This window comes from Exophiala oligosperma (assembly GCF_000835515.1).
Source record: "Exophiala oligosperma strain CBS 72588 unplaced genomic scaffold supercont1.5, whole genome shotgun sequence".
Taxonomy (NCBI): Eukaryota; Fungi; Ascomycota; class Eurotiomycetes; order Chaetothyriales; family Herpotrichiellaceae; genus Exophiala; species Exophiala oligosperma.
This window is the reverse complement of record NW_015622822.1, coordinates 3178466-3201832: the sequence shown is the minus strand read 5'-3', so window position 1 is coordinate 3201832 and position 23367 is coordinate 3178466. Positions and strand designations below refer to the sequence as shown.

The following is a 23367-nucleotide window of genomic DNA, read 5'->3' as shown; positions in this document are numbered from 1 at the left end:
GTACGTACTCCCGTATGCGCCGGGATTTTGACCGCGATAGCCCGACCCATGACATGGCCCTTTTTTGAGAGAGAATGTCTTCTTCTGGAGGCAAACGGGTACAAGTCCCGTTGAGAGATGGAGAATCGACACCATTCAACTCGTCTCTCTCTCGTCCATCATCAGTTTTGATACGTCACCATGTCAACACCGACCCAGAATTAATTTTTTTCAATCAGCATCATCGGCTACGAGTTTACTTGGGTATTTGTGCCTATTTTCAAGTAGACAAAAACCGTGCCCCGCGTATGTCCTGCGCGCCTCTCACTGCAACGTTAGTGTACGAGTAGTATTCACTCATTCTCTCTCAATCAGAAACCGCTCTGCCCTCCACGTCTGGATAAATCTCACGTTCAATCCTTTTTCTTCTCTCCTCTACATTTTCTTCCCATTGCTTACCAGGTAAACAAGAGGTAATTACCAGTACGGATTCCAGTATTGAACCCACCAACAACACTCGTCCTCCATCACACATCGCCATCATGGGTTACCCAGACAAGTTTGAAGGTTTCATGATTTCAGACCAGAAGAAATGGACTGAATTCAAGAAGCAAGAGGTGAGGGAGCTCGGATTGACCCAGCTGGCACTTCCTCTGTCCCAACATCATACTGACTTCTAGTCCAGTTCACTCCCAAAAAATTTGGTGACCACGATATCGACATCAAGATCGAATGCTGTGGTGTTTGCGGCTCAGATGTACACAGCATCAATGGCGGCTGGGGTGAGGTTCCTCTTCCCATCTGTGTAGGCCACGAAGTCGTTGGCCATGCCGTCAAGGTCGGCTCCGCAGTCAAGACCGTCAAGGTTGGAGACCGTGTCGGTGTCGGCGCCCAGATCTCGGCCTGCCTCGAGTGCCAAAACTGCAAGAGCGACAATGAGAACTACTGCCCTCACGGGGTTGATACCTACGGAGCCCCCTACGGCGATGCCATCTCCCAGGGTGGATATGCCTCTCACATTCGAAGCCACGAATACTTCACGTTCCCCATCCCTGATGAGATCCCCTCCCACCTGGCTGCACCTATGCTGTGCGCTGGTCTGACCACATACTCACCATTGGTGCGGGCAGGAGTCGGTCCTGGCAAGAAGGTCGCTGTTGTTGGTCTCGGTGGCCTGGGACATTTCGGGGTCATCTGGGCCAACGCCCTAGGTGCCGAAGTCACTGTCATCTCACACTCGCCAAACAAGAAAGAAGATGCTCTGAAGCTGGGCGCAAAGAACTTCGTCGTCAACGACAAGGAAGGATGGGAGAAGCCATACGCTTTTGCCTTTGACTTCATTCTCAACACCGCCGATATGACACACACCTTTGACATTGGCCAGTATCTGTCCATGTGCAAGGTCAACGCACCCTTCCATCAAGTCGGTCTTCCGGATGAGGCGCTGCCAGCCATCAAGCCACAGATGTTCATGAGCAACGGCAGCTCGATCGGTGCCAGCCACATTGGCAACAGACCCGAATGCTTGGCCATGCTTAAGCTGGCCGCAGAGAAGAAACTGTTCCCTATGGTTGAGACCCTACCCATTTCTGAGGAGGGCTGCAAAGAGGCTGTAACGAGGGTGTCCAAGAACAAGATCCGATACAGGTTCACCTTGACCGACTACGACAAGGCGTTCGGTGCTCGAAACTGATCGATTGATGTAAGCCTCGGTTGGATACAGAGATCTGGAAAAGTCGGCACGGCGGGTGGTGGGATACGCATCCCTGGCTAGACAATAAGACTTCGAGGACGAACAGACAGACACACTTGAGGATGTCTGTGTTGTCAATTTGCAGATGCGTACATTGGGAATGCCGATCATGAGTACCGTGGACGCAAACAGCATTGCCAGGGCGCTTGTTGTGATACGAACTGTCCTGTCAGAAGATGCGGCATGTCGTGCAACTGGTTCTCCGGAAATGTACGTTGTAGACCTCATCGGCGAACCAGGGGTGTCCCCAGCAGTGCCCACTATCAGATACTCTGTAGACTCTGGAGAGATGGACAATGTCAATATGTTAGTGCGCACGATTGACAGCCTCTGTGTCCCACGTATGGTAGTGTATCCATCTGTATTCACTTGCCAAAAACATTCTAAGGCTTCAGTACGGAGTACTTGCCATTTGATGCAAGTCAAGGGCGACTGAAATGCTCCTTTTACTGGTCGCCCAACGCCGGGCTGTCGCGATCATCCTGGGTCCCGGCAGTTCTATCCAGTGGTTGTGATTGCTTTGTTTCTCGAAGGAGGAAAAACCTGCTCCCGTGCTGCAGCCGGAAATGCTGGTTGCAGGGGACGAGGAATGCCCTGCAGCTGTCGGCCAAGTCGCGTCTCCTGCGGTCGGAATCCTCCTTTAGCTGGATCTTATGTTCAGCTTCTTATTAGTGTGTTGTTTAACGCCGGGTTGTGTGGTGCTTTCGGATCTGCCACTTTTAACCCCCGTAATCCATAGTGGGAGCCCGATCGAGCTCCAGACAATTCACGTTATGTGTCATCTACGGCCCATGCTCGGCCAGCCAACGGTCTCCTGTCAGGGATATTATTGCCCATGAGATGACAGGCCTTCAAAAGAACCAAATTTCCCAGCAATCAAACAAACAGTTCAATCCGAAAGGAAAAATGTGAGAGGTGGCCTGACGCCGCGCGCCGCGCAGTGGGATCTCTCGTCAGAAAACATGACCAGCCACTGCAACGAACAGAAGATGGGTACGAGGCCTTCAGACCAAGCGAGCGGGTGCATCGCTGGGCGGTTGATCGTCCCTTCTCTGGGCACCACTAACCCACAACAGACGCCCTGGTCAGCCTAGCGCTTGTCGTTGGCCATGGATTCGCAGGCTAGAGATCATGGCCATACCGAGAACAAACAACCCGGCGCCTACAACTTGCAGCGCGGGTCTCTGCCTCTCTCCGCCTACAGTACCTAGAGAACGTCCCACAGTTGCGGGCTGCTTATGTAGGCTCTGTCCTGCACCTGGAATGGCGCCTCTGGGCCCCCTGGCCACCAGACGACAACCTTCCATTCGTGCTCGACACTCTCCCCCTTGTGCCTCCTCCACATATCCTCTACAAACGCCAACGCCCAAAAAGAGCTATTATCGACGCTGGTCATCGTCATTCCGGGCGAAGCCACCAACCTCCTTCCCTGCTCCATCGAGTCCACTTTTCGCATATCATTTCTCCTACATTGCACACGTACGATTCCTTTGAGACTCTCTCTGGTGACAAACTTACCATTTCACGGCCTGACGCGACCTACCCTCTCCCATATTTTCCTCCGCGAGTATTTCGCCAACAGATCTAGCTTCCATGGGCAGTGTTGCCAGAAGCTGAATGCTCCTCCGCAATGCGATGACCATGTGCGCAGATAGACGGCACTATCGGGGTCGATAACTGTGCATGAACCAATTTCGGTCGGATTTCGGGACGCCGCAGGCTGTTACCTTCGGATAGCAACATGGAGAGTGGCTTGAAACGATTATGGACACGGCGGAAGAGCAAAGGTCGAGATGTCAGACAAGAGACGGGAAGAGGCAGCCTCAGAAAGAGCCAAAGCACCGACTTGGTTGGCCTATCTACAAACGACAGGCATGGACGAAACACGCCGAATGAGCAAGGGGCTCAGTTTTTGAGTCCGATAACTACGCATAGCTCTGTCGAACCTGTATCAAGCAGCAAAAAACACCCCATGCTACTTGGTGTGTCAAGACCGACTACTTCGCCATCACGACCCGGCACGTCTGAGAGTGGGAGTCTTATGAGTGCAGTCAACCGCGCAGCTACAGACGCCGGAGTCAGAGCAGAACAAGAGTACCGCCAATCTACAGACCATTCCTTCCGGGCCCACCGTCAACAGAAGGGGCCTCGATACATCGACATCTTTTCGCTTTCCAAGGCCAATGGTACAAATCCAATGCCTGGATACAACGAAGATGTTGCTGAGAGAAACTTGGATGTGACCCGCGTGGCACTGGAGGGCACCCACGATCAAACATCTCCGTCATCGAAATATGCCGAAGAAGTTGCAGCGCGGAATGCTTACCCACCGCTGCAGGATAATAGGAGCAGGAATACCTCCCTCTCAAGTCCTCGCCGGCCCTTTGATGAGAATGCTCGGTCGGAATTATCTAGAGATCTTTCCAGCAGAGTGAGTGATTACCTTTCAGGATCAGCAGTGTCAGGACACCCAGAATGGTCAAGATTTCAGCCCTTGCCGAGGTCGCAAGATATGCATTCGCGTCAATCGAGCCAGCCCTCCTGGCAACAACGCTCTCCGATGCGTGAATTGCCTACCCTGGCGCAGGGGTCTCCTGGTCCTCTGCTTGCACATCATGTTCATCATGTCAAACCCTCGACCGAGAACCTACACGACAGGATGGTCGCAGCCAGATCCGCTGGCATCTCCGGGCGACTAGATCAAAGCGAGGTTTTCCGCAATTACCAACTTTCAGCAGCAGAAGTGATACAAGCGAGTCGGCCACCGTCTTCGCGACCGGGTACCGCGATATCTATGGCCAGTGGCACACGCCGCAATGAACATCCTCTCCGCTCGCACTCGAGCATGAGCAACACATCGGTAAAGCGAGCCATCAACCTACCCCACCGTACCATCATGGACCTGACAGGCACTGATTCTGATGTCTTTTCCGAGCGAGAGAGTGATCCAACCTATGGCTCAGCTCCCGTCACGGGACAGGCAAAGATCGACCAAATGCGGCCAATGTATGAAAGCACAATCGAAGATCGGCCTTCCCGATCAGATCCAGTCGACTTGAGGACAAGTCCTAGCGTGCCTGCAGACTTGCGCATGTATGTGCCTGGGGAGTTTTCGCAAAATCAATCACCTGTACCATCGGTTTCAGAATTCACTGTACGGTCTACACCGACGAAAGTTCCTACAAGCAGCGAACTTTCTTCCATCAGTACTTTGGCATCCTCGGCACCCCACACCAGTGTCTTAATTCAGCCAAAGGAAACAATTGGTGCTTCTGGTTTCAACAAGGCTCACACTCTCGCCCAAGAGTTTCCCATCCGGAATGAGCCCGTGGAACAATCAACCAGTGGTTCGCAGGACCATCCAACAAGCAATAGTTACCTTGCGGATACAGAAGTCGATACTCATCACAGCAAGCAAACACATGAGGAGCCTCGGGATGAAGCTGCAGAAATTGGTGTCTTGAGGACTATTGAGGAGGCAAGGCTGCAAGATGGCATCGATTCCAAGTCGAATCGTCCACGAGCAGACCATGCAAAACAATCTCACAGAGAGGAGGTTCCACCTTCGCAAACATATGCTCAAACCACTCCGGAAATAGTCGCACCTGTTGACTACGTTGACCCTGGCGCTGGCGAAAGCTTCGGAGTACAATCTCGAGATTTTGCAAGTACTCTGCCTAAGCCTGGCCTCACGAGTGTACCTGAAGACACTGAGTCAAGCGGTGACAGTAGAGCTCACCATGCCAAGAATACTCGATATAGGTCAGCAAGCCACGATCCAAATGCCGGAAGGACGCCATTGAACGAAACTGATCAACTCAAATTCTCTTTGTATGAATCGACGTTCAACGAGGACGACTTTGCCCAGAAACAAGCCGATGCACGTGCAGCGCTGATTAGACTGCAAGAAAGTCTTAACGAAAATTTCCTCACGCAACCTACTGTGGCTGCACGATCGTCGAGGCCAACGGCGCCAAAACATGCGTTCTCCTATAGCGACGGAAAGCCTGTCGCCCCGTCTACAATTTTCGCTCAGGTCAGAAACTCTCCACCCGCCCTGGCGAAAACAAAGTTCTCGGCTGACATATCGACTGGGGAGGATAGATATGAAAGGCCAAAACCGAGATCTTATCATAGCATGACCACTGTACCGGATGCTCACGAAAGACGTCGGAATTACCACGTAGATAATGTTGACGGACGAAAGAGGAACAGACAAGGCAATCATCCGGATCTCGATGGTCCTGGCCCATCCATAGTCGCTCTGGAACAAGAGGAGACAAACCCCCTTCCACTACCCCCACCACTGCATATCAATGGTCGCCGGTTCCAGCAACTGGACAGACAACCTGTCCCACCGAGTCCTGGAGAAGTGTCCCTTTCGAGTTTCCCGCTTCCAGTATCCTCGCCGAGACCCACTATTTCCTCGGACACGACAAGAGCTGATTCAACGGACCCCATCAAAAGCATCGGCAGCCAGTATAGGTCTCATTCACAACAAAGCAGTGATGGGAGCCGTGTACTGCGACGCAAAACAAGTCAACGGAGTCAGACGAGCAGTGCCTCGGCATTTATTCCTTACCACATGGTTCCAGATCGATCGAGTAGTATTCGCGATCGATCTGTCACGGAGGAATATTGAGTGATCAAGGAGCAAGTCATATACAATCTCTTTTGTCGGTAGGTATGCTTTTTCTGATTGGGTGTCGGTCTGGGTTGGTTTTTTGCCTATTTGCCATCTTTGCAAGCGTCAGCGAGAAGACGAAAAAAGGGAGATAATGTGTGCGCGTGTGAGCGAAGTACAATTATTGTTTGGTTTTGACCAGAGCAGAAAAGCTTTTTGCCGTCTTAGGATATATGTGACGATGTGACGAAGATTGTTTACTTTTTCATTTCTTGTTGAACCATTTCTTTTTCTCTTTTTGGATGGTGCTGAGTCCAATGCAATGCCTCGGTGCAACATTAATTCATCTATGCAACCAGGTATGGTTTTGTAGTCCATATTGTCGGGTGACAGAGAGATGGGGATTGATGGGAGTGGGACAGGAAGCTGAAGATGTATAGAAGTAGTAGGAGGACTTTTTGCTCTTTTCGATGGTGGAAGGGTTTTACATATACCTATTTATGTCTGGAGTATTGACCTCTTGCTCCGTATTTACCACGGTACTTGTGGACATGATGATCTCCGACTTTTTGTTCCTTCTTTTGTCGACCTGTGAACCTGGTAGATACCTACGGACAGGTCGTAACAATCGACCAGTTTCAACCGGTCGTATGGATACATTTCGCGTCATTTCACCACAATTTTTTCTGGGTTTGTCTTCATTTTCATGTCGGTAACGGAGTACACCCAAACCCGTCGACATCTCCGGTGATATCACACTCCGTCACGACTCGTCGCGCCCGTGGTCATCTCAGATTCGAATCCTCCGGGTGCAGCAGACAGATACTCCAGTTGGGCATGCACTGCTGCCTCCCGGTCGGCCCTCGGCTCTGCCTCTCCCACTCGGCCCATCTCGCCCTCATGTCCCTCCGTTCCCGGTGGTCGACGGCGTGGTCCGTCCAGGTGGGGTCCCTCAGTTCGGTCTGCAGAGGTCCCAACCATCGATAGACCGCGATGATGAGCCAGACTTGCCTCCGGCCGGAGGAATCGGGCGACAAGGATTCCCGGGTCTGGAACATGAACTGTGTCTTGCAACCTCGGGTGTAACACGATCCTTTGCACCTGTTTCCCTCCGTCGTCGTCGTCGTCGTCATCCTCCTCCTTTCTCCTCCTCCTCCTCCTGTGCCTCGTCGAGAAGATCTCTTCCTGTGGTTGTTTCTGTTGTTGTTATCGTACATGTAATTGTGGATACTGTTGTTGATGCCGCTGACGAGGTCGTCGAGATCGTTGCTCTTCTTTTTCCAATCGTTAATACACGGCGGACCCTTGACCCCGACCGGTAGACGTTGCGTGTTGATGCACGCACGGCAAAACTTGCTGAGGATGTAGGGGTCCCCCAGTTTCATGTGAGGACAGAGACGAAAGTCCAGGGCCGACAAGGCGTCGGATACGTCCTTGGCCGAAAACAATTCCTTGTAGACGCCGCTGCTGGTGCCACCGGTACTTCCACCGCCGCCGCCGCCGCCGCCGACGACGCCCGAGGACGATGACCGTTCGCGGCGGGTGCCGTACGGGAGTGGAGAGGGAGCCTGCAGGAGGGCGACCTTGGTGATCAACAAGGACTGGGTTTTGGGGGATTCGAGGTCGGTCTGGGAGGTCCCCTTTTCCGGACGTTCGGCGACAGACCGGGTGCGGATGAAGTTGCGGCACCTCGAGCATGGATCCAAGGTTTCGACCCGAAAGGGTGAATCGACACCCGGTTTGACGTTCCGGATCGTCTTCGCGTAACCCAAGGTCCGGTGGGCGCACAACCAGACGGTCCTACAGTCTCGAGCCGTCGGGGGTCGAGTGACTTCGGACGCGGGAAAGGTAGTCTTGACGTGGAGCTCCTGACACCGGCCGCAGACGAGTCTGTCCAGGTCGGCCGGGTCCTGATCTCTCTCGGTCATGCACAAGAAATCAAAAAGGTCCTTGCCCTTGAGGACGAACGAAGGTAGGGTGTAGAGGTGGAAAAACCGAGAACAGGTGTGTCGGAGTGCCACTTCGCTACTCGGGGTCAGGTAAGGCTGTAAGAACAGCAACAACTCGGTCGGTAACGACAAGAACCCGGACTCGACATTGTTGAAGACGGTCCGTTCGGAAAACTGTGTGGCCGCCACCGACGGGGTACGAAGTCGTGGTGGCCTTTCGATGAATTCAGTGTCTGGTGAAAAGGCGAGTTTGGACACGAGGTTCTCGTCGGATGGTGTCAATGATAATGCTGTGGTGGGCCACGATGGGTCGATACGAATTTGTCCCTCGGCGTGGTCGTTATTGTCAGGGATTGGTTTGGTAATAATGCCTGAGGAACCGCCACCGGTAGATTTGGAGCGTGATAACTTTCTTCGGACTCTTTCGAAAATCGGCATGGTTGTTTAGGCGGCGATGATGACACGAATCAAGTTGTTAGGTAGAGCCAAGCTACTTGATTCCCGGTGACAAGACTTCCGATGGTGTAGAGCTTGATTTCGTTTAGGTATCCAAGCACCAACACCAAGAGTGCAATGGAACTCGTATGGCGTGGTGGCTTGAGGGGTCGGAGAAGAGGAGGGGGAAAAGGGTGTGTGTGACAGTAAGGATGGCTTTTGTTCAAATGGTCAATGCTATCATCATCATCATCATCTCATGATACAGAGCGATTTAAATCAACGGCATCTGACAAGACCCATAAGATGGATAGGGTTTTTAATCTTATCTTTTGTGAACCGCTATGGGGTCATGTAGGTACTACTGTCAGGTAAAACGGAACAACAAAACAAAACGCCCGAGCACCATGAGATGGATGTGTGTGTGATAAGAAACAAACAAAGGTAAGAATGGTGCAGTGCATGACTTATGGTCTGCAAAACCCCCCCATTTTGCCACATCCGGGTAACAAGTCTTCCCGTTCATCTATCACTCAAAAACCTTCCTCTGACTTCTAGAGCGGGGGAGCAAAGAGGAAGAGTACAGTAGGACGAGGTAGATGGTGATGGTGGTGTTTCCAGCCGAGAAGAGGGGCACCACCGCTGACCAGTACATCGTAGCTAGCTGATGGCCCGCCGAAGGGAGGGGGGTTTCTGATGGGTCTAGGCTATTTATTCATTTACAGTACAGTAGATGATCTTTGACATGGGTCTTTGATCGGCCTTGAAATAACCGAGGCTTCGAGGTTCGAGATTTGGCATTACCGTACGGAGTACTCCATACATATATACTGTATAATTATATTCGTATCGTCAAGATGGAAATTCTCATACAATCAACTCTCTAATTTCGGAATTGTGTAGAGTCATCAGGGAAATTATCCAAGAAAGATGGATTTGTGTCGTAGACATCATCGTTCAGACAGCCATTGATGACAGCATTCCAGTCCGGCAAGAACGGTATTTCCGGCATCGACAGGTCCAGAGGTGAAAAGATAATTTGACTGGAATCAGGGATATATTCTTGGCCCGTGTTGGGGAACGGGGTTTCTCCATCCGTCGTCGCTGTCGTGTCCGGCATATCGATATCTGAGAGAAGCTGGCTCGTCTTTGTGCGATCTCGACCAGTGATGGACGATGGAACTCTACCGTCATCGGTAGGTTCCACAGGCGGTGGAAGACGCCGGTGCCTCGACGATAAAGCTCGATGTCGGAGCAAGTTGATATATCTCCAGAGGCTGTCGTGCCCGTAGTCACCAACGACCCCGGCCGCGTGACCAACGTGGAGACTCATTGCGCGAGAGAAGACCTCTTCGACCAACGCCAAGGCGCGTTCAGTCTCGAATCCATAGGGACTATGACAGAGACAGCGCAGGACGTAAGCAATGGCGTACCAGGGGGTGTAGATGTTGAAGAACCACTTGAATCTGCTCCCAAACGCCCCGTTCGACAAGACCTGATTGCTCTCCAGTCCCTCACAGGCCAATTTGAACGACGGCTTGAGCACGTCAGGAGTCGGATCCTCTTGTGGCCGGTTTTGCTTTCGCAGGCTGATCTCCTCCCGTAGTTGCAGCACAAACTCCATCTTCCTATACGCGGTCGTCCCGTGCTGGACTGCGAGGCGTGACAGATGAGTGCGTGTTCCTGAACATTTGGCCGCCAGGTATTGACGTCGCTGCTGGATGATCTTCCGCTTTTCCGTGATGTCAAGAAAGGCGTCTGGAGAATGTTGCCCTTGGGTATCGAGAACCGGATGTAGGAGCCGGCACGACTCGGTCTGAATCAGGAAGAAAGACATTTCCGTCCAACCGTCCGACTCTGTGGGAAATTGTGTCATGTCGGGATAGATTTGGTTGTCATTCACATTCAAAGGTAACCGCAGCTCCCGGTTCGTGACATCGACGGTAGGCTGAAATCCTTGATCTTCCGGGGCACGGGATTCAAGGATACACAGATGCCACCAGAGACGAAGGCGCATTTCCGTCTCAAAAGGGCTCAGTCGGAGGGAGGCACCGTCTCGGTGCATGCCAACGGATTGGGCGAGCCGGATGGCAAGCCCATTGAGGACCCATACATTTCGGCTAACTTCGTTGGCTCGTAAACACGTCTATGGTCAAATCAGGTCAATTAGAAAGTGAACAAAGCAAGGTCGCATCGACGAATAGGGACCACCCTCAGTACTCACTGCGTAGATTGCCAGAGCCTGCAATGAAGCTAATTCTGGGTGAGCCATCAGATCTGGTACTACGAGAAGTCGGTCCAGGCAGAGCTTGTAGCGGCTCAAAAGCGCCAACTTCTCGCAGGGTAGATTAATGGGTTCGTGATCATCATCATGACAAAGTGCCGTGGTGGCGGCATAGTAGATGGCGAATGTCAACGCCACTGTTGAAGACTGCGCAGATCTTGGGTTCAAAATGGTTGCAACAACAGTCGACTGGACAGTTGGTACGTGCAATAATTTGAGGACCGGATCGACCGACTTGATGTATACATTCCATAAGTGAAGGGCTAGCTGGGCATCAGGATAGAAGTCCAGCACATCTGAGCCCAGGTCTGAAGGTAGGCAAGCACCTAGTTGCGACCGAGGTGCGTCGTGAACTTTTGTGCTCTTTTGAAGATGCGAATCTGCTGGCTCAGAGCCTGTCGATTGGGTAGGTATGATATTCCCTCCCTGTCACATGCTGAATGTTAGCTTGGGTGTTGCGAATATGATGAGTCTGTAGTGCGAATGTGAAATTCAGAGATGACGAGAAACCGAGACTGACATTTTGTGGTAGACTTTCGATGTTCGAAGTATCTTCAGCCTGGACAGCCGGTTCATCATTCAATAATAGCTCCCAGGTTAGTTTGCTAGGGCGCTTCTCAGATGGTTGTTGATTTGTGATTCCAATGGTATTGACATTTGCACTAGGACGAGCCTGGATTTGAATCTGGGGCTGGCTACCACTGCCGCTATAAACTGGCGTAGTTCCTGCGCTGGACTGAGGACTGTCAGTCAACCGTGATAGTAAAACTTCCAGTCGTTCTAGGCGGCTGGAGATTGTCTGTAGAGAGGGACTTTTCCGTGCAACGTCCGATGATTTTGTGGGATAGACACAGGCTATTCTATATCTCGAACAATTGTTGCAAGGCATCCCACGGTCACAGCGGATCTTGCGCTGGTGACAGGCTCGACAGGATCGGACGCTTTGTTTGTATACCTGAGGAGATACATCTCGGGATGGGGATGACATGCCAGATATCCAGCAACTCAAGGTTGGACATTGATCCGGAAGATCCTTTACAAGAGCGTTTACCAATTCGTGGCGATGGTGAAGGTGATGTTGGTGAAGAGTCTCTTCGGTTTCTCGGAGCCTCTTAGTCCGCAATCGCACTAACCCTAGAGGGGAATGACGCCAAGCCCAAATCCCGGTGTTTTCGGCGCCGCAGCCTCCGAATTGGCCAATCACAGTTCAGCACTCCTCTTCATAGTGGTCCACACGATACTCCTAGGAGCCATATGCCAGGTAGCGTACGGAGTACGCACAGCACAAATGACTCTAGCTATAGGTATATATCTCTCTCAAATACTGTTCGTGTCAGGCATTGAGTTGCGTTTTCATACCTTAACATTTCTTCGAGTTGAGCACTCATCAATAGAACTCAAATCCTAGAGCCTTGCACCATGTCGACCGTTGAAACCACAGACGAGGTCGACGAAAATAAGAGCAAACCGGAATCTCTGGGGAGCTCAGGGAGTGGGCACGACCATCCTCACAAGTCCATAAATGCGAACAACTGGAGTACGGGACTGAAGCTCTATCATACTACTATTCCATGCTTCCTGGCGTTCTTGATGTAGGTCTTGAAACACCCAGAACATCTGAACCATATCATATACTCCTGCTGACCAAGTTCCAACTAACCAAAGCACATTCTCCTCCTCTGTCACATCTCCGGCCACCTCCGCGCTCATGGCCGAGTTCGACATCAATCGTACCCAAGCCCTCCTCCCAGGAACCGTGTACATGGTGGGCTTATCATTCGGCCCACTGATTATGGCGCCCCTGTCAGAGTTCGTCGGTCGCCGTTGGTTATACCTCGTCACCTCATCAAGCATAGTTGCTTTCGCATCAGGTTCTGGAGCTGCACAAAATTTTGCCACACTTTTGATCTGCCGCTTCCTCTGTGGATTTTTGGGATCGGCTGGAATTGCTATCGGTGCAGGAACAATACTTGATATCTGGGGAATGGGAGAAGCTGGAGGGCTAGCAAGGCTTCTTTTTATCATGGGTCCTTTCTTGGGACCTACCTTGGGCCCGTTGGTAGGGGCATATGTCATGCACGACCACCATGGCGATTGGAGATGGACGCAGTGGGTAGTGGCCTTGATTGGAGCGCCCATATGGATTTTGATCCTTTTCATGAAGGAAACTTCTGATGTTCGGATCCAGCATACGACTAAACACTCTGGTCGCTTTCGCTTTGTGGCGTTGGCCTTGTCAATACTCAAAGTCTCGGTGCTCCGAGCAATGAGCATACTTTTCACTGAGGCTATTGCATTCTCGCTGACTCTGTACACAGGATATGGATATGCAGTGGTCTTCAGCTTCTTTTCAAGCGCCGTTTATGTCTACACCCTAGACTATGATTTCAACAGTCGACAGATTGGACTCTCTTTCATCAGTGTGGTCATTGGATATTTTGTGGCCGCTGTCACGTATGTCATAGTTCAGAAGACACTTTATGCTCGAGCGGTGCGGGAAGCACCCGATGGCCATCCAGCCCCAGAACACCGACTGTATACCGCGATGGCTGGGAGCGTTTTCTTGCCCATCGGGCTATTCTGGTGCGTTCGGTATTTCCCTGCAGAGGGCTGGATTCGATGGTCAGCACGAGGCTAATGTTCTTACCTGGCAACTCTAGGTACGCATGGGAAGCTCATCGAGGTGGCCACTGGGCAGCACTTGTGGCGAGCGGCATCCCATTTGGTTTTGGCTCCTTTGTTCTATTCGTGAGTGTTCTTTCTCCATTGTGAAAGACAAAATTTCCTAATGGGGCTCATTTTCTCCAAAGCTGTCCTCAATCAGCTACCTCATCGAGGCTTACGGGGCGGGTGCTGCCGCGTCAGGTAAGCATCCCTAGCTTCTACAAACATACACTTTGAGACTTATTCCAGAACAGCTGTCGCAGCAAACGGCGCCTTTCGATACCTTCTCGGTGCTGTATTCCCTCTGTTCACCATTCAGATGTACGAGGAACTGGGTGTTCACTGGTCGGGAAGTGTGTTTGGCTTTTTGTCTCTGGCCCTGCTTCCTATTCCTTGGATACTCTTCAGATATGGCCATTTACTTCGGAGGAAAAGTCGGTTCATAACATCAGCGTGATAAAAGAGGGGACACTTAGACGAGAAAGACCGAGATACCTTAGATAGACTTATTTCCTTTGTGTACATCAGATAGATTGGTTTCTTTTGTGATTGTTGGCGTTGGCATGGAAGACGAGAAAGAAGGACGAAGATGAAGAGGGCGAGACATATGGAGAAGAAGGTGGCCATAAAAGCAGCCAGCAGTGAATAAGTTCCTGCAGAGGGTCGTATCAAAAGCAGCAAGCAATTTAAACCGCTTCTAGCCAAGGCTGAAATCGAGAAATGCCATCGACATTTTGGAAATTCTGTGATTCACTGCAAAAGTCCATGACGTCGATGACAGCACGAGCCTTCAAGGAGCAAAATTCCAAACAAAGGCTGCCAATATTCGATATGGGTTTGTCTCATTTCCTCTGTAAGTCCCAGGTGCAAGTGCCCATGCTGCTGCTGTTTGCTGTGGAATTAGAAATCGGATGATCTCTTTGCCTGCGCTTTTGCTGTCTGTTGTGTCCTTGAAGCGGAATGTACTAAGTGCCGGACGCCTCCTACTTCTACGTCTCCCTTACCAACAGATCGCTTCCTTGCCCCTGATCACCATGGCCAAACGCAAGAGGTCATCTATAGCCAATGTGCAGGGCATAATCCCTTCTCCCACGACGTTGCCGACGAATGTGACTTCTGTAGCCTCTGGAATGGTGCCCCCTACACCTGTTCGCCGAATGAGCTCACGTCGAGCATCCAACCAGGTCGCTCCAGCCCACATCGACACGAATCCCCTGACAAATGAGTTGATCAAGGATGGCAAAGATGCTCTCCGAGCATCTCCAGACTCAGAGGAGCCAAGTCAAGGAAGAAGAAAGAAGACAAAGACTTCCCTGACGCAGGTTAAAACGGAGCTAGACGACACAGAAGTTGTGTCGTCGAAACCTGCCACACCTTCAATGGAAGCCCCAAAACAGGATGACAGCTTAAGCAGAGGGGATCCAGAAGGCGAGGAAGAAGATGAAGCAGATCCTGAGGAACTCAAAGAAGCCATTTCGCGACCGCCCCCTGTCAACAGTGGTTACCTGCCTCTACCATGGAAAGGACGGTTAGGCTATGCATGCTTAAACACCTATCTCCGAGCTTCCAATCCTCCAGTCTTCTCATCAAGAACATGTCGCATTGCATCCATTCTTGAACATCGTCATCCGCTAAAAGACCCTTCGCAACCGGAGCATGCGACCAAGAATCGGCCAGACAAAGAACAACCTGCAGACATAGCCCGAGGTCAAGCCTATGTGGAAGCCCTCGGTCTAGCTAATGCCAAGGACATCTCCAAAATGCTTCGGTGGAACCACAAATATGGTATTAAGTTTATGCGATTGTCGTCAGAAATGTTCCCTTTTGCTAGCCACGATGTCTACGGGTACAAACTCGCTCCATTTGCCTCGGAAGCATTAGCGGAAGCCGGTCGCGTGGCAGCCGAGCTAGGTCACCGTCTGACGACACACCCCGGCCAATTCACTCAACTCGGCTCGCCTCGAAAAGAAGTCATTACTGCATCTTTCCGCGATCTTGAGTACCACTGTGAGTTACTTGATCTTCTCAAGTTGCCAGAACAACAAGACCGGGATGCTGTAATGATTCTCCACATGGGTGGGATCTTCGGTGACAAAGGTGCCACCATAGAGAGATTCAAAGAGAACTACAAGAAGCTTCCGCAGAAGGTTAGGGGCCGTCTTGTTCTTGAGAATGACGATGTCTGCTATAGCGTTCACGACCTGCTCCCGGTATGCGAGGAGCTCAACATTCCACTTGTTCTCGACTACCACCACCACAACATCGTCTTCGATGCAGACAAAATCCGCGAAGGAACCTTGGACATCATGGACTTGTACCCTCGCATCAAGGCGACCTGGACTCGAAAGGGTATAACGCAGAAAATGCACTATTCGGAACCTACGCCGCCGGCGATCACTGCTCGTCAACGCCGCAAACACAACCCGCGCGTCCTGACACTGCCCCCCTGTGATCCTGATATGGACCTGATGATCGAAGCCAAGGACAAAGAACAGGCGGTGTTTGAACTCATGCGGACATTCAAGTTGCCGGGCTTTGACACGTTCAACGACATCATCCCACATGTTCGCAATGACGAGAACAAGCCTTGGAGACCACCAAAGAAGACCGCGAAGAAGACGCCAAAAAAGAAGAAAGCAAAGTCCGCAGAAGACCAAGTTGACGACGATGAGCCTGATGATGCTGCAGATGTTGAACCTGAACCACAGCCACCGCCAATCGTTCCGGACGAAGAAGTCGGTATGGGCGGACCAGAGGGTCGAGTGTACTGGCCGCCAGGCATGGAGGAGTGGCTGCGTCCGAAGAAACGCGAAGTCAAGCCTCGCGACCCGGAAAAGGCCAAGACGACAGCAGAGCGAGCCGCGGCCCGCAGGGCGGAGAAGGCGGCGTGGCAGGCAACACAAGAGGCTGGAAATGCCGCTGCTGCTGCTGCTGGTGGCAGTGCTTCAACAACCACGTCCCCGTCACAAGTCGCAAGTGGTGACACCGCGAGTTTCAATCTCGATCTTGGAAAGACGAAATCTGTTTATGACGTCGCAAAGGGCAAGAAACCGGCAAGGGCACCTCGTGCCGCTGCAGCTCCTGTTGGGAAGATGCTGACAAAGAAGAGCGCCAAGTCGGTCCCCACGCCCACGCCCAGCGAGAGCGACTTGTCAGAGTTGAGCAACGATGACGACGGCGGTGGAGGAAGCGATGTCGACATGCCTGATTTGACTGATGCCGAGGAAGCCGTTGTTGCTACGCCCGTGCTGAAGACTAAAAGGGCGGCTCCGACGCGCACGACGAGCAGGAGGAGCGCGAAGAGAAAGTATGTGAACTATGCCGAGGGGGATGATGAGGAATGAATGTAATTCTAGAAAGATAGAGGGCATAATATAACTAGAAATCAAGAGCATCATCTGCCTGATCATGCTCGATTGACTGCCGAGTGAGCCTCTCTGACTTATCACTAGCTGGTGCCCCATCAATCCCCTTCCGCCCGGCGTGTTGAGACCCTTTTGTCCCTGCCTATGATTCCCCCCTTTTGCAGATCCCATGTTTCGTATTGCTTCGTATGAATTGTCTTTGTACCCTGTATGTCGCCCTATATTCGTGTCGTCGTCGTTATGGCTGTTCCATGTACTCCTGTTACTGTCGGTTACTTCGTGACAATCTGTCAAGCTATGATGGCGAATCGTGTCGCTTTTCTTTGGTCTCCTGGTCTGGTCGTCACATCAATAAGTTTTTTGTCGAATATTCCTCACAAAGGGTACCGTATCCATATCCCCTCCAGTAGTTCGTAACATCCTGTCATCCATCCACCTTTCCAAAAAAAACCGCCATTAAACGTAAATTCAAATTCAAGAAAGACTCAATCTTCCTTGCGTGTCCATGATCCAAGCCACCATGTCCTCCCACCAAGGCTTCCTCTGCGACAGAGTAATATTGTCCGTCTCGGTTGGGTCATCTTCGATTCCCGCCTCGTCGAGCCAGCGCCAGAGCGCTTCCGTCACTCTCCACACCGGCGGGTCATTCCCTCGTGGTCCCATGAGCAAAGGACAGAATTGTCCTTCCACAACGTCACGGTGTTCCGGCTCAATGGCGATGAAGCCCGCTATGGCAAGCCCGTACAAAGAGTCCTGGGCAGTGTAGAGTGGCCCGTCTAGCGGAAGATAGTCCGTCCACCGGATCAAGGTGCGCAGTCTGCTCTGGACGTCGGGGTGCCGCCGGGGTTTCCGAAACAGCCGGCACAGGATGTAGATCTGAGCCGCAAGAACGTACGAGTCGGCGTTCAGGGCGACACTCAGAGCGTCCGTACAGATCTTCCCATGCTCGTCCTTGTCTGCATCACAGGCTTCACCGAGTTCCTCTGCAGTTGCGTAGGGACGGGTGACAATGTTCGACCATTGTTGAAAATTGGTCAACGACTGCAAGATGACTTCGCCCGCCTTCTGGATGGGAACGGAGTCTGGATTCTCCCGTAGTCGCCAGCAAAGACGGGTGATCTGCGTGAAGATATGCAAGATCTTTGCGCAGCAGCCTGCCAGTCCCGTCACCCGTCTCACCTCTTTTTCATTGCCTTCCAGCAACCAGCTGTAGGCATGGTCTTCGGTGTCTGGCTTGAGAGGTGCACAAGTGTCGCTGAGGATGAGACTCTTCATTTGATAGTGGCTCATGACGTAGCGATTGTTGGTGCTCTGCACGTTGACAGGATGGTTGTATCGATAACCTGGGTCTGATTTATCGAGAAGGTATTTGACTGCCAGGTCGCCTTGATACCACTTTGGCACTCTCTTGGTAGATTCTCTGGTCTCCCAGTTGACGATGTCCTCGTGGTTTAGAAGCGACAGTGCCATCAAAAGGGGTTCCTCCTTGCCTGGCTCATAGTTTTCTTTCTTGTTGAGCTCTTTGCTCAGCAACGTGATGGCGCGCTTGTGATGAAAGCTGGCTCGCTGTTTGAGCTTTTCTGAAGGAGCATAATCAAGGACGTAGCCCGCGGCGCATGAAAGCATGGCGTGCCTGACACAGGCAGACTTCTCGGCAATGGCTGGTACCCCTGTCAGCCAAACGTTGGAGGCAGGCAAGAGTGTCCGTCCAGCACAATATGCAACGACGTCTATGTCTTGTTAGGTCAGTGTCATCAAGCTGAGGATGCCGACGTACAAAACTTGAATAGCCTCAAATCCATCGGATTGAGGCGCAAACCTCGGCCGAAGTCAGCTGGAAGGAGTGGAAGGTCTCCGACCTTGGACTTCATCTGGTCGTTGTACTCCTGCCGGTACTTGGACAGGACCTCCTTGGTACTCGAAGGCATATTTGGATCGCTGAACTGAAGATGAAACTTGACTAAACCATTGACTCGTACCTGGGTCGGGATCTTGACAGGGTCAAAGACCGATGTGAGACGAGGATGCTCTGACAATTTCAAGGAATGGTACGTAATGAAGGGATTTGCAAGTGCCAACTCGACAATTCTGTCCTCTGGAGATGGCAATGAAGGAGAAGACCCAGGAAAGAGCTCCTCGAGGGGGGTTGACCCGTGACTGCCATCCGAAAACGCTTGTACCTCGTCTGGACTTCTTGTCAGAGCCTGTACCCAGAACAAGTCAGACATCATACTAACCAGGACTGCTGTCGTCTCGCTTCCGCTTATGGGAAGTGGTAGCCGGAGCGGAACCGGAGATGTGACCATCCTCGTCCAGAACGGTGAACAGCCGTGCTGTTTCCCAAAAGTCATCTTTGTCGAAGTCGTTGTGTTGATCAAGCAAAGTCTGTGCAAGTGAGTTGTTGGGCAGACTGTTGCGTCTGGGTCTCTTGACAGGAGAAAACGGAGCCATCTTTCCACTAGTTAAGAGTCGGCGAAGTCTCCTGAAGTAGGTCTTTTGGTGTTTGGGTCGAGGTGGACCTACAGTAGAGTATAAAGGGCTCCAGACTCGCAGCGGGCCGAAGTGGATGGGGCTCCGGGCCGCCCCCGGGATACAGTAGTTGGGCGACTTAGTACTTAACAGGGAAGTCGGCACCTTGTTCGCACTGCCAGCTACTCCAGTGTGAAGGCAACCACGCGTTTGCAGACTGGATCTCGAATCAATTCGACAGAACACAAAGTGATGCCCAACGAATTCGAACAGGCTGGATGATCGCCTGTCTTGTTCCTGGCGAGTACGGGAGAGTACGGACGTCCGAGGGGGCCACTGTCACCTCGACAGCCTTGTGGCTTAGAGAGCCCATGGGTCAAAGTGAGGGGTCACAGAAGAAGAAAGCACCTTGACCTCCAGCCCAGTGACCTTCGCCTCACTACCAGAAGCGTCAGCCGCCCTTATGCCTGTTGTCCTCAAATTGCGCATACCCTTGTCGTCGCCAATAGGCGACTTAGACTCAGAGCTGGTACTGTGAGGTCTTGCACATCATCGGAACATGTCTTGGGGCCGCAGTAGTAGATTGGGCAGCACAACATAGGGAAATCATACGCTGCATGCATCACCATGCCTACCAGCCCTGCCTTGCCATCCGCTTCACTCATCCGCCTCGTTGAGTTTAGCCTTCTTTTCTCTTCTCTCTTTTCTCTCTACCAAGTCATCCCGATGCAACAGCTCAATCGCCGTGGTGTCTAACCCACAGTCTGTTTCTCCATCGACAACCCCCGAGACGATGTCTGAGGAGACGCATCGGCGGACTTGTTTCCACGCGTCCAACAGTCCCAACACAACTGGAAACAATCTCTCCGAGCTCGGTCCTGCTGTACAATTGCAGCTGCTAAAGGCTCTTATTGAGGCCAAGTCAGCGAGCCAGAGTCATGTTCTCCCGGACAGTATCTCGCATGTCCACTTAAACGCGGCCACTGCAGATTTGTTTTGGACCAGTTCCGAGTCTGACCCATGCAGTTGTCTCCTTGAAGCCCTCGGCACCTTTCTCACTCAGGTGATTGGGGTGCTGTCTCAAGTTGCGGTTTCTCTGACCAACGGTCCGCACATTTCCGACTACGTCGAAAGCTATATAAAAAGTGTGACCAAAGACGATGATTTCTCAGACACATCCGTCGTGACATTTCTTGATCAAAAGCATCACTTATTGCAGTATGGATTGCAGACCATTTTGCCTCGACGTGTGCGCTGATAGTCCCCAGAGTCTTGTCAACCGAGCTCGGTAAGGTCAGCAACCACTGTGAAGAGATCTGGTCAAACCGGCCATTACAGAAACCGGAGTGGAAACTGCCTTCCCATCAAACATCACAAGTTCAGACTCCTGCACCATCTGACTTCCAGCCAGCCCCAACCTACCAATCTCCACAACTGGGAACCATGCCAGGTGCCTATACACCCGCGTATGCTGGAACACCATCATATTACTCCAGTGACTCGAAAGAGTTGTTGGCACGAGGCAAAGGGAAGCATGTCTGCCCTTATGGACATCAGTGTGACAAAGGCGGCCTCCGTGATGATAGGTCATTGGTAGTGTTTGAGCGCAATTCGGCTTTTAGGTGAGTGATGTCAACTTTCCGGGCCATCTACCCCTTTTCCATTTCATGGCTTGCGCCTTGGATATCACAAATTGCATAATCCCTATCATTACTAATGCTCTACCATCACAGAGCGCACATGGCAAAACACGAGAGGAAGTACAAATGTAATATTCCAGGTTGCCCCAATACGACTGGATTTGCCAGGGTTGATCAGCTCGAGCGTCATCAGCAGAATGTTAGACATCAAGTGGCACGATAATCACTCGTGAAGGACATATGTTCGCCGCTAGCGGGTCTCCAGTTCAACCTTTACTGAAGGATTTGGTATTCAACGAATAAAGGGGATTATTCGAGCGCTTTGAAGCAAGATGGCTGAGAATCTAAAGTCTCGGGAAGCTTTGAGCAGGCTAATAAAGTGATATTCCCTATAAAGTCCGTCACAAGTTGTCTCAAAGCAGGTTCGGTGAAATGGTAAAGTAGGCGGCAACTCAATGAGGGCATACTTGCCATGGCCTCGAGCCTCACCCTCTGAGTGACATAGAACGTACTTAACGTGTAATTGGCTCGCGCCCACGATAACTGCCCCTGCAGGGTACTTCGGTTTGCGAGGAACCTACCATTCCGGAGTCCCCCGTGCCTTCTCGTATAGCTGATGTCGTGGTAGGATAAGCTGGTCTATCCGGACTGTACTGTCTCAGGTGCAACGTCCCCCTCTGGTTACCCACCAATCCCTGCTTGTTTTCTCCTTCCAGGAACAAGGATCTACAGCTAACCTCTCTCCTAGCCACTTTGCCCTTACCTGGAATGGATTTGGCGTTGTTTTCTCCAAACAATATTCCATATCAAATTCTCGGGCCTTGCACTGAGCAAGTCATCCAGATGTTCACACGCGGTTTCCGGTCATGTAAGGCGTCGAAATGGGACTGCGGGGGGAGAGTATCAGCCTGCCATGGTCAAGCAGGATGCCTTGAAAGTTCCGAAAGGGAGCTAGGTAGTGACGTTGTTGGACGACGGCCCCGGACCTGAACAACGAAGTATATCTAGTCGACACCCACCTTGATGACCACACGAGCCTCACCAAAAAAGAGACCGTATTGTCAAAAAGTCTTCTGGTGCTTCTGCTTTCATACACCTGACGTCTGCCACGCAATCTTGGGTTAAAATCTCAAGAAAGAATCTGCTGGACTGCTCCAAAAACCTCCGAACTAACCGCCTTGTTGCTTGGATCGACTGGCAGTCCGACTCAGGTTCCTGCAAACGTCTACCCACATCCTCCAGACAAAGCCCTAGCTCATATCAAGATGCAGCACTGCGAACTCGACATCAGACATAAACACCTCAATGATGGCCATGTCATTTTCGTCAAAGAGAGAGGCATGAGACACCAGGGAGACGGGATTTCCTCCCGCAGCAGCCGGAGCATCATCACCGCACAACAGCTGAAGTCCAGAGGTAGTCCGTGGCAGCTCCACCTCCATATCCACTGCTCGGGCCTGAGGTGTCATGAATCAAAAGGAAACATTACCTCAACGGTGCCTTCCATTTCTTCTGTGCCATCTCTACGCTCTAGCAAGCCACAGAGCAGGTATAGCACGTCAATGGCGTTACTTGGGAAGTACACATCATCCGCAGCAAGTCCTCGATCGTCCAAAGCCAGCACAAGGAGGCCTCCTCGTGACGACTTCTTGGACAACGTTTCGGAGAACCTTGCCTACAGCATGAATCGCTTTGTGCATGATGATGAGCACTTTATGTATGGCCATCCCAGGCTGTGTGTGGACCATGCAACAAAGGCCTTCAACCCGGACACCGGCTGCTTTCTCGAGCAAGCTGGGCAAGATTCAAGGGTGTCAGTGCAGGAGGGAAGTACCGTGGATGAACTTCTTCTCGAGGTCGGTACTTGGACCAATGACTGCTTCATATCTCCACTAGACTTTGCAACATGGGAAGTCGAGCATTGCGAAAATCTTGGTGACAACTGACAGCGCTATACGGAGTAGGAGTAGGAGTAGTACGGCTTATATTTGGGTGTTTGGGCAGAGATGACTGGCCATTGTCGTTTGAGACAAGTTCTGGTTGGACGTTATAGGACATGCAGTGGATTGGCGGTGCTACACATCAGAGGTTGATTCACAGCTGGCTCGAGTGAATGCAGCCTGACAGCATACGGGATACGTTATGGGGCTTCAGGATGGTTGGAGTTTTAGATGTCACCAACGAATTCCGGCCCCCTTTTCTTAT

At 51.7% G+C, this 23367-nt stretch overlaps 7 protein-coding genes across 8 annotated transcripts; 4 read left to right on the top strand and 3 right to left on the bottom strand.

The window, feature by feature from the left end:
• The first annotated feature begins 327 nt into the window (after window positions 1–327).
• On the top strand, window positions 328–2106 carry PV06_06444 (uncharacterized protein). The gene is made up of 2 exons (XM_016407561.1): window positions 328–596; window positions 665–2106. Exons 1-2 carry the CDS (start codon window positions 522–524, stop codon window positions 1670–1672), a joined length of 1083 nt encoding a protein of 360 aa, XP_016263165.1. The 5' UTR covers window positions 328–521; the 3' UTR covers window positions 1673–2106.
• A 926-nt stretch (window positions 2107–3032) lies between these two features.
• Window positions 3033–6890, top strand: PV06_06443. Of its 2 annotated transcripts, XM_016407560.1 has the most exons (2): window positions 3033–5768; window positions 5837–6890. In XM_016407560.1, exons 1-2 carry the CDS (start codon window positions 3474–3476, stop codon window positions 5840–5842), a joined length of 2301 nt encoding a protein of 766 aa, XP_016263164.1. In that variant the 5' UTR covers window positions 3033–3473; the 3' UTR covers window positions 5843–6890. The 2 variants fall into 2 exon arrangements, with proteins under 2 accessions (XP_016263164.1, XP_016263163.1); XM_016407559.1 differs by having other exon boundaries at window positions 3033–6890.
• PV06_06442 (uncharacterized protein) lies at window positions 6784–9152 on the bottom strand. The gene has a single exon (XM_016407558.1). It carries the CDS (start codon window positions 8741–8743, stop codon window positions 7142–7144), a length of 1602 nt encoding a protein of 533 aa, XP_016263162.1. The 5' UTR covers window positions 8744–9152; the 3' UTR covers window positions 6784–7141.
• Window positions 9153–9623: 471 nt separating this feature from the next.
• Window positions 9624–11993, bottom strand: PV06_06441 (uncharacterized protein; the record flags this gene model as incomplete). Its single annotated transcript, XM_016407557.1, has 4 exons — window positions 9624–10886; window positions 10965–11450; window positions 11545–11823; window positions 11919–11993. The coding sequence occupies 4 exons, from the start codon at window positions 11991–11993 to the stop codon at window positions 9624–9626; spliced, it is 2103 nt and encodes a 700-aa protein (XP_016263161.1).
• A 2465-nt stretch (window positions 11994–14458) lies between these two features.
• Window positions 14459–17114, top strand: PV06_06440 (UV damage endonuclease UvdE). The gene has a single exon (XM_016407556.1). The coding sequence runs from the start codon at window positions 14600–14602 to the stop codon at window positions 17030–17032; it is 2433 nt and encodes an 810-aa protein (XP_016263160.1). The 5' UTR covers window positions 14459–14599; the 3' UTR covers window positions 17033–17114.
• A 413-nt stretch (window positions 17115–17527) lies between these two features.
• On the bottom strand, window positions 17528–19504 carry PV06_06439 (uncharacterized protein; the record flags this gene model as incomplete). The annotated part of the gene is made up of 3 exons (XM_016407555.1): window positions 17528–18783; window positions 18831–19238; window positions 19291–19504. The coding sequence occupies 3 exons, from the start codon at window positions 19502–19504 to the stop codon at window positions 17528–17530; spliced, it is 1878 nt and encodes a 625-aa protein (XP_016263159.1).
• Window positions 19505–20244: 740 nt separating this feature from the next.
• PV06_06438 (uncharacterized protein) lies at window positions 20245–21535 on the top strand. The gene is made up of 3 exons (XM_016407554.1): window positions 20245–20740; window positions 20791–21144; window positions 21256–21535. Exons 1-3 carry the CDS (start codon window positions 20316–20318, stop codon window positions 21383–21385), a joined length of 909 nt encoding a protein of 302 aa, XP_016263158.1. The 5' UTR covers window positions 20245–20315; the 3' UTR covers window positions 21386–21535.
• The last annotated feature ends 1832 nt before the right edge of the window (window positions 21536–23367 follow it).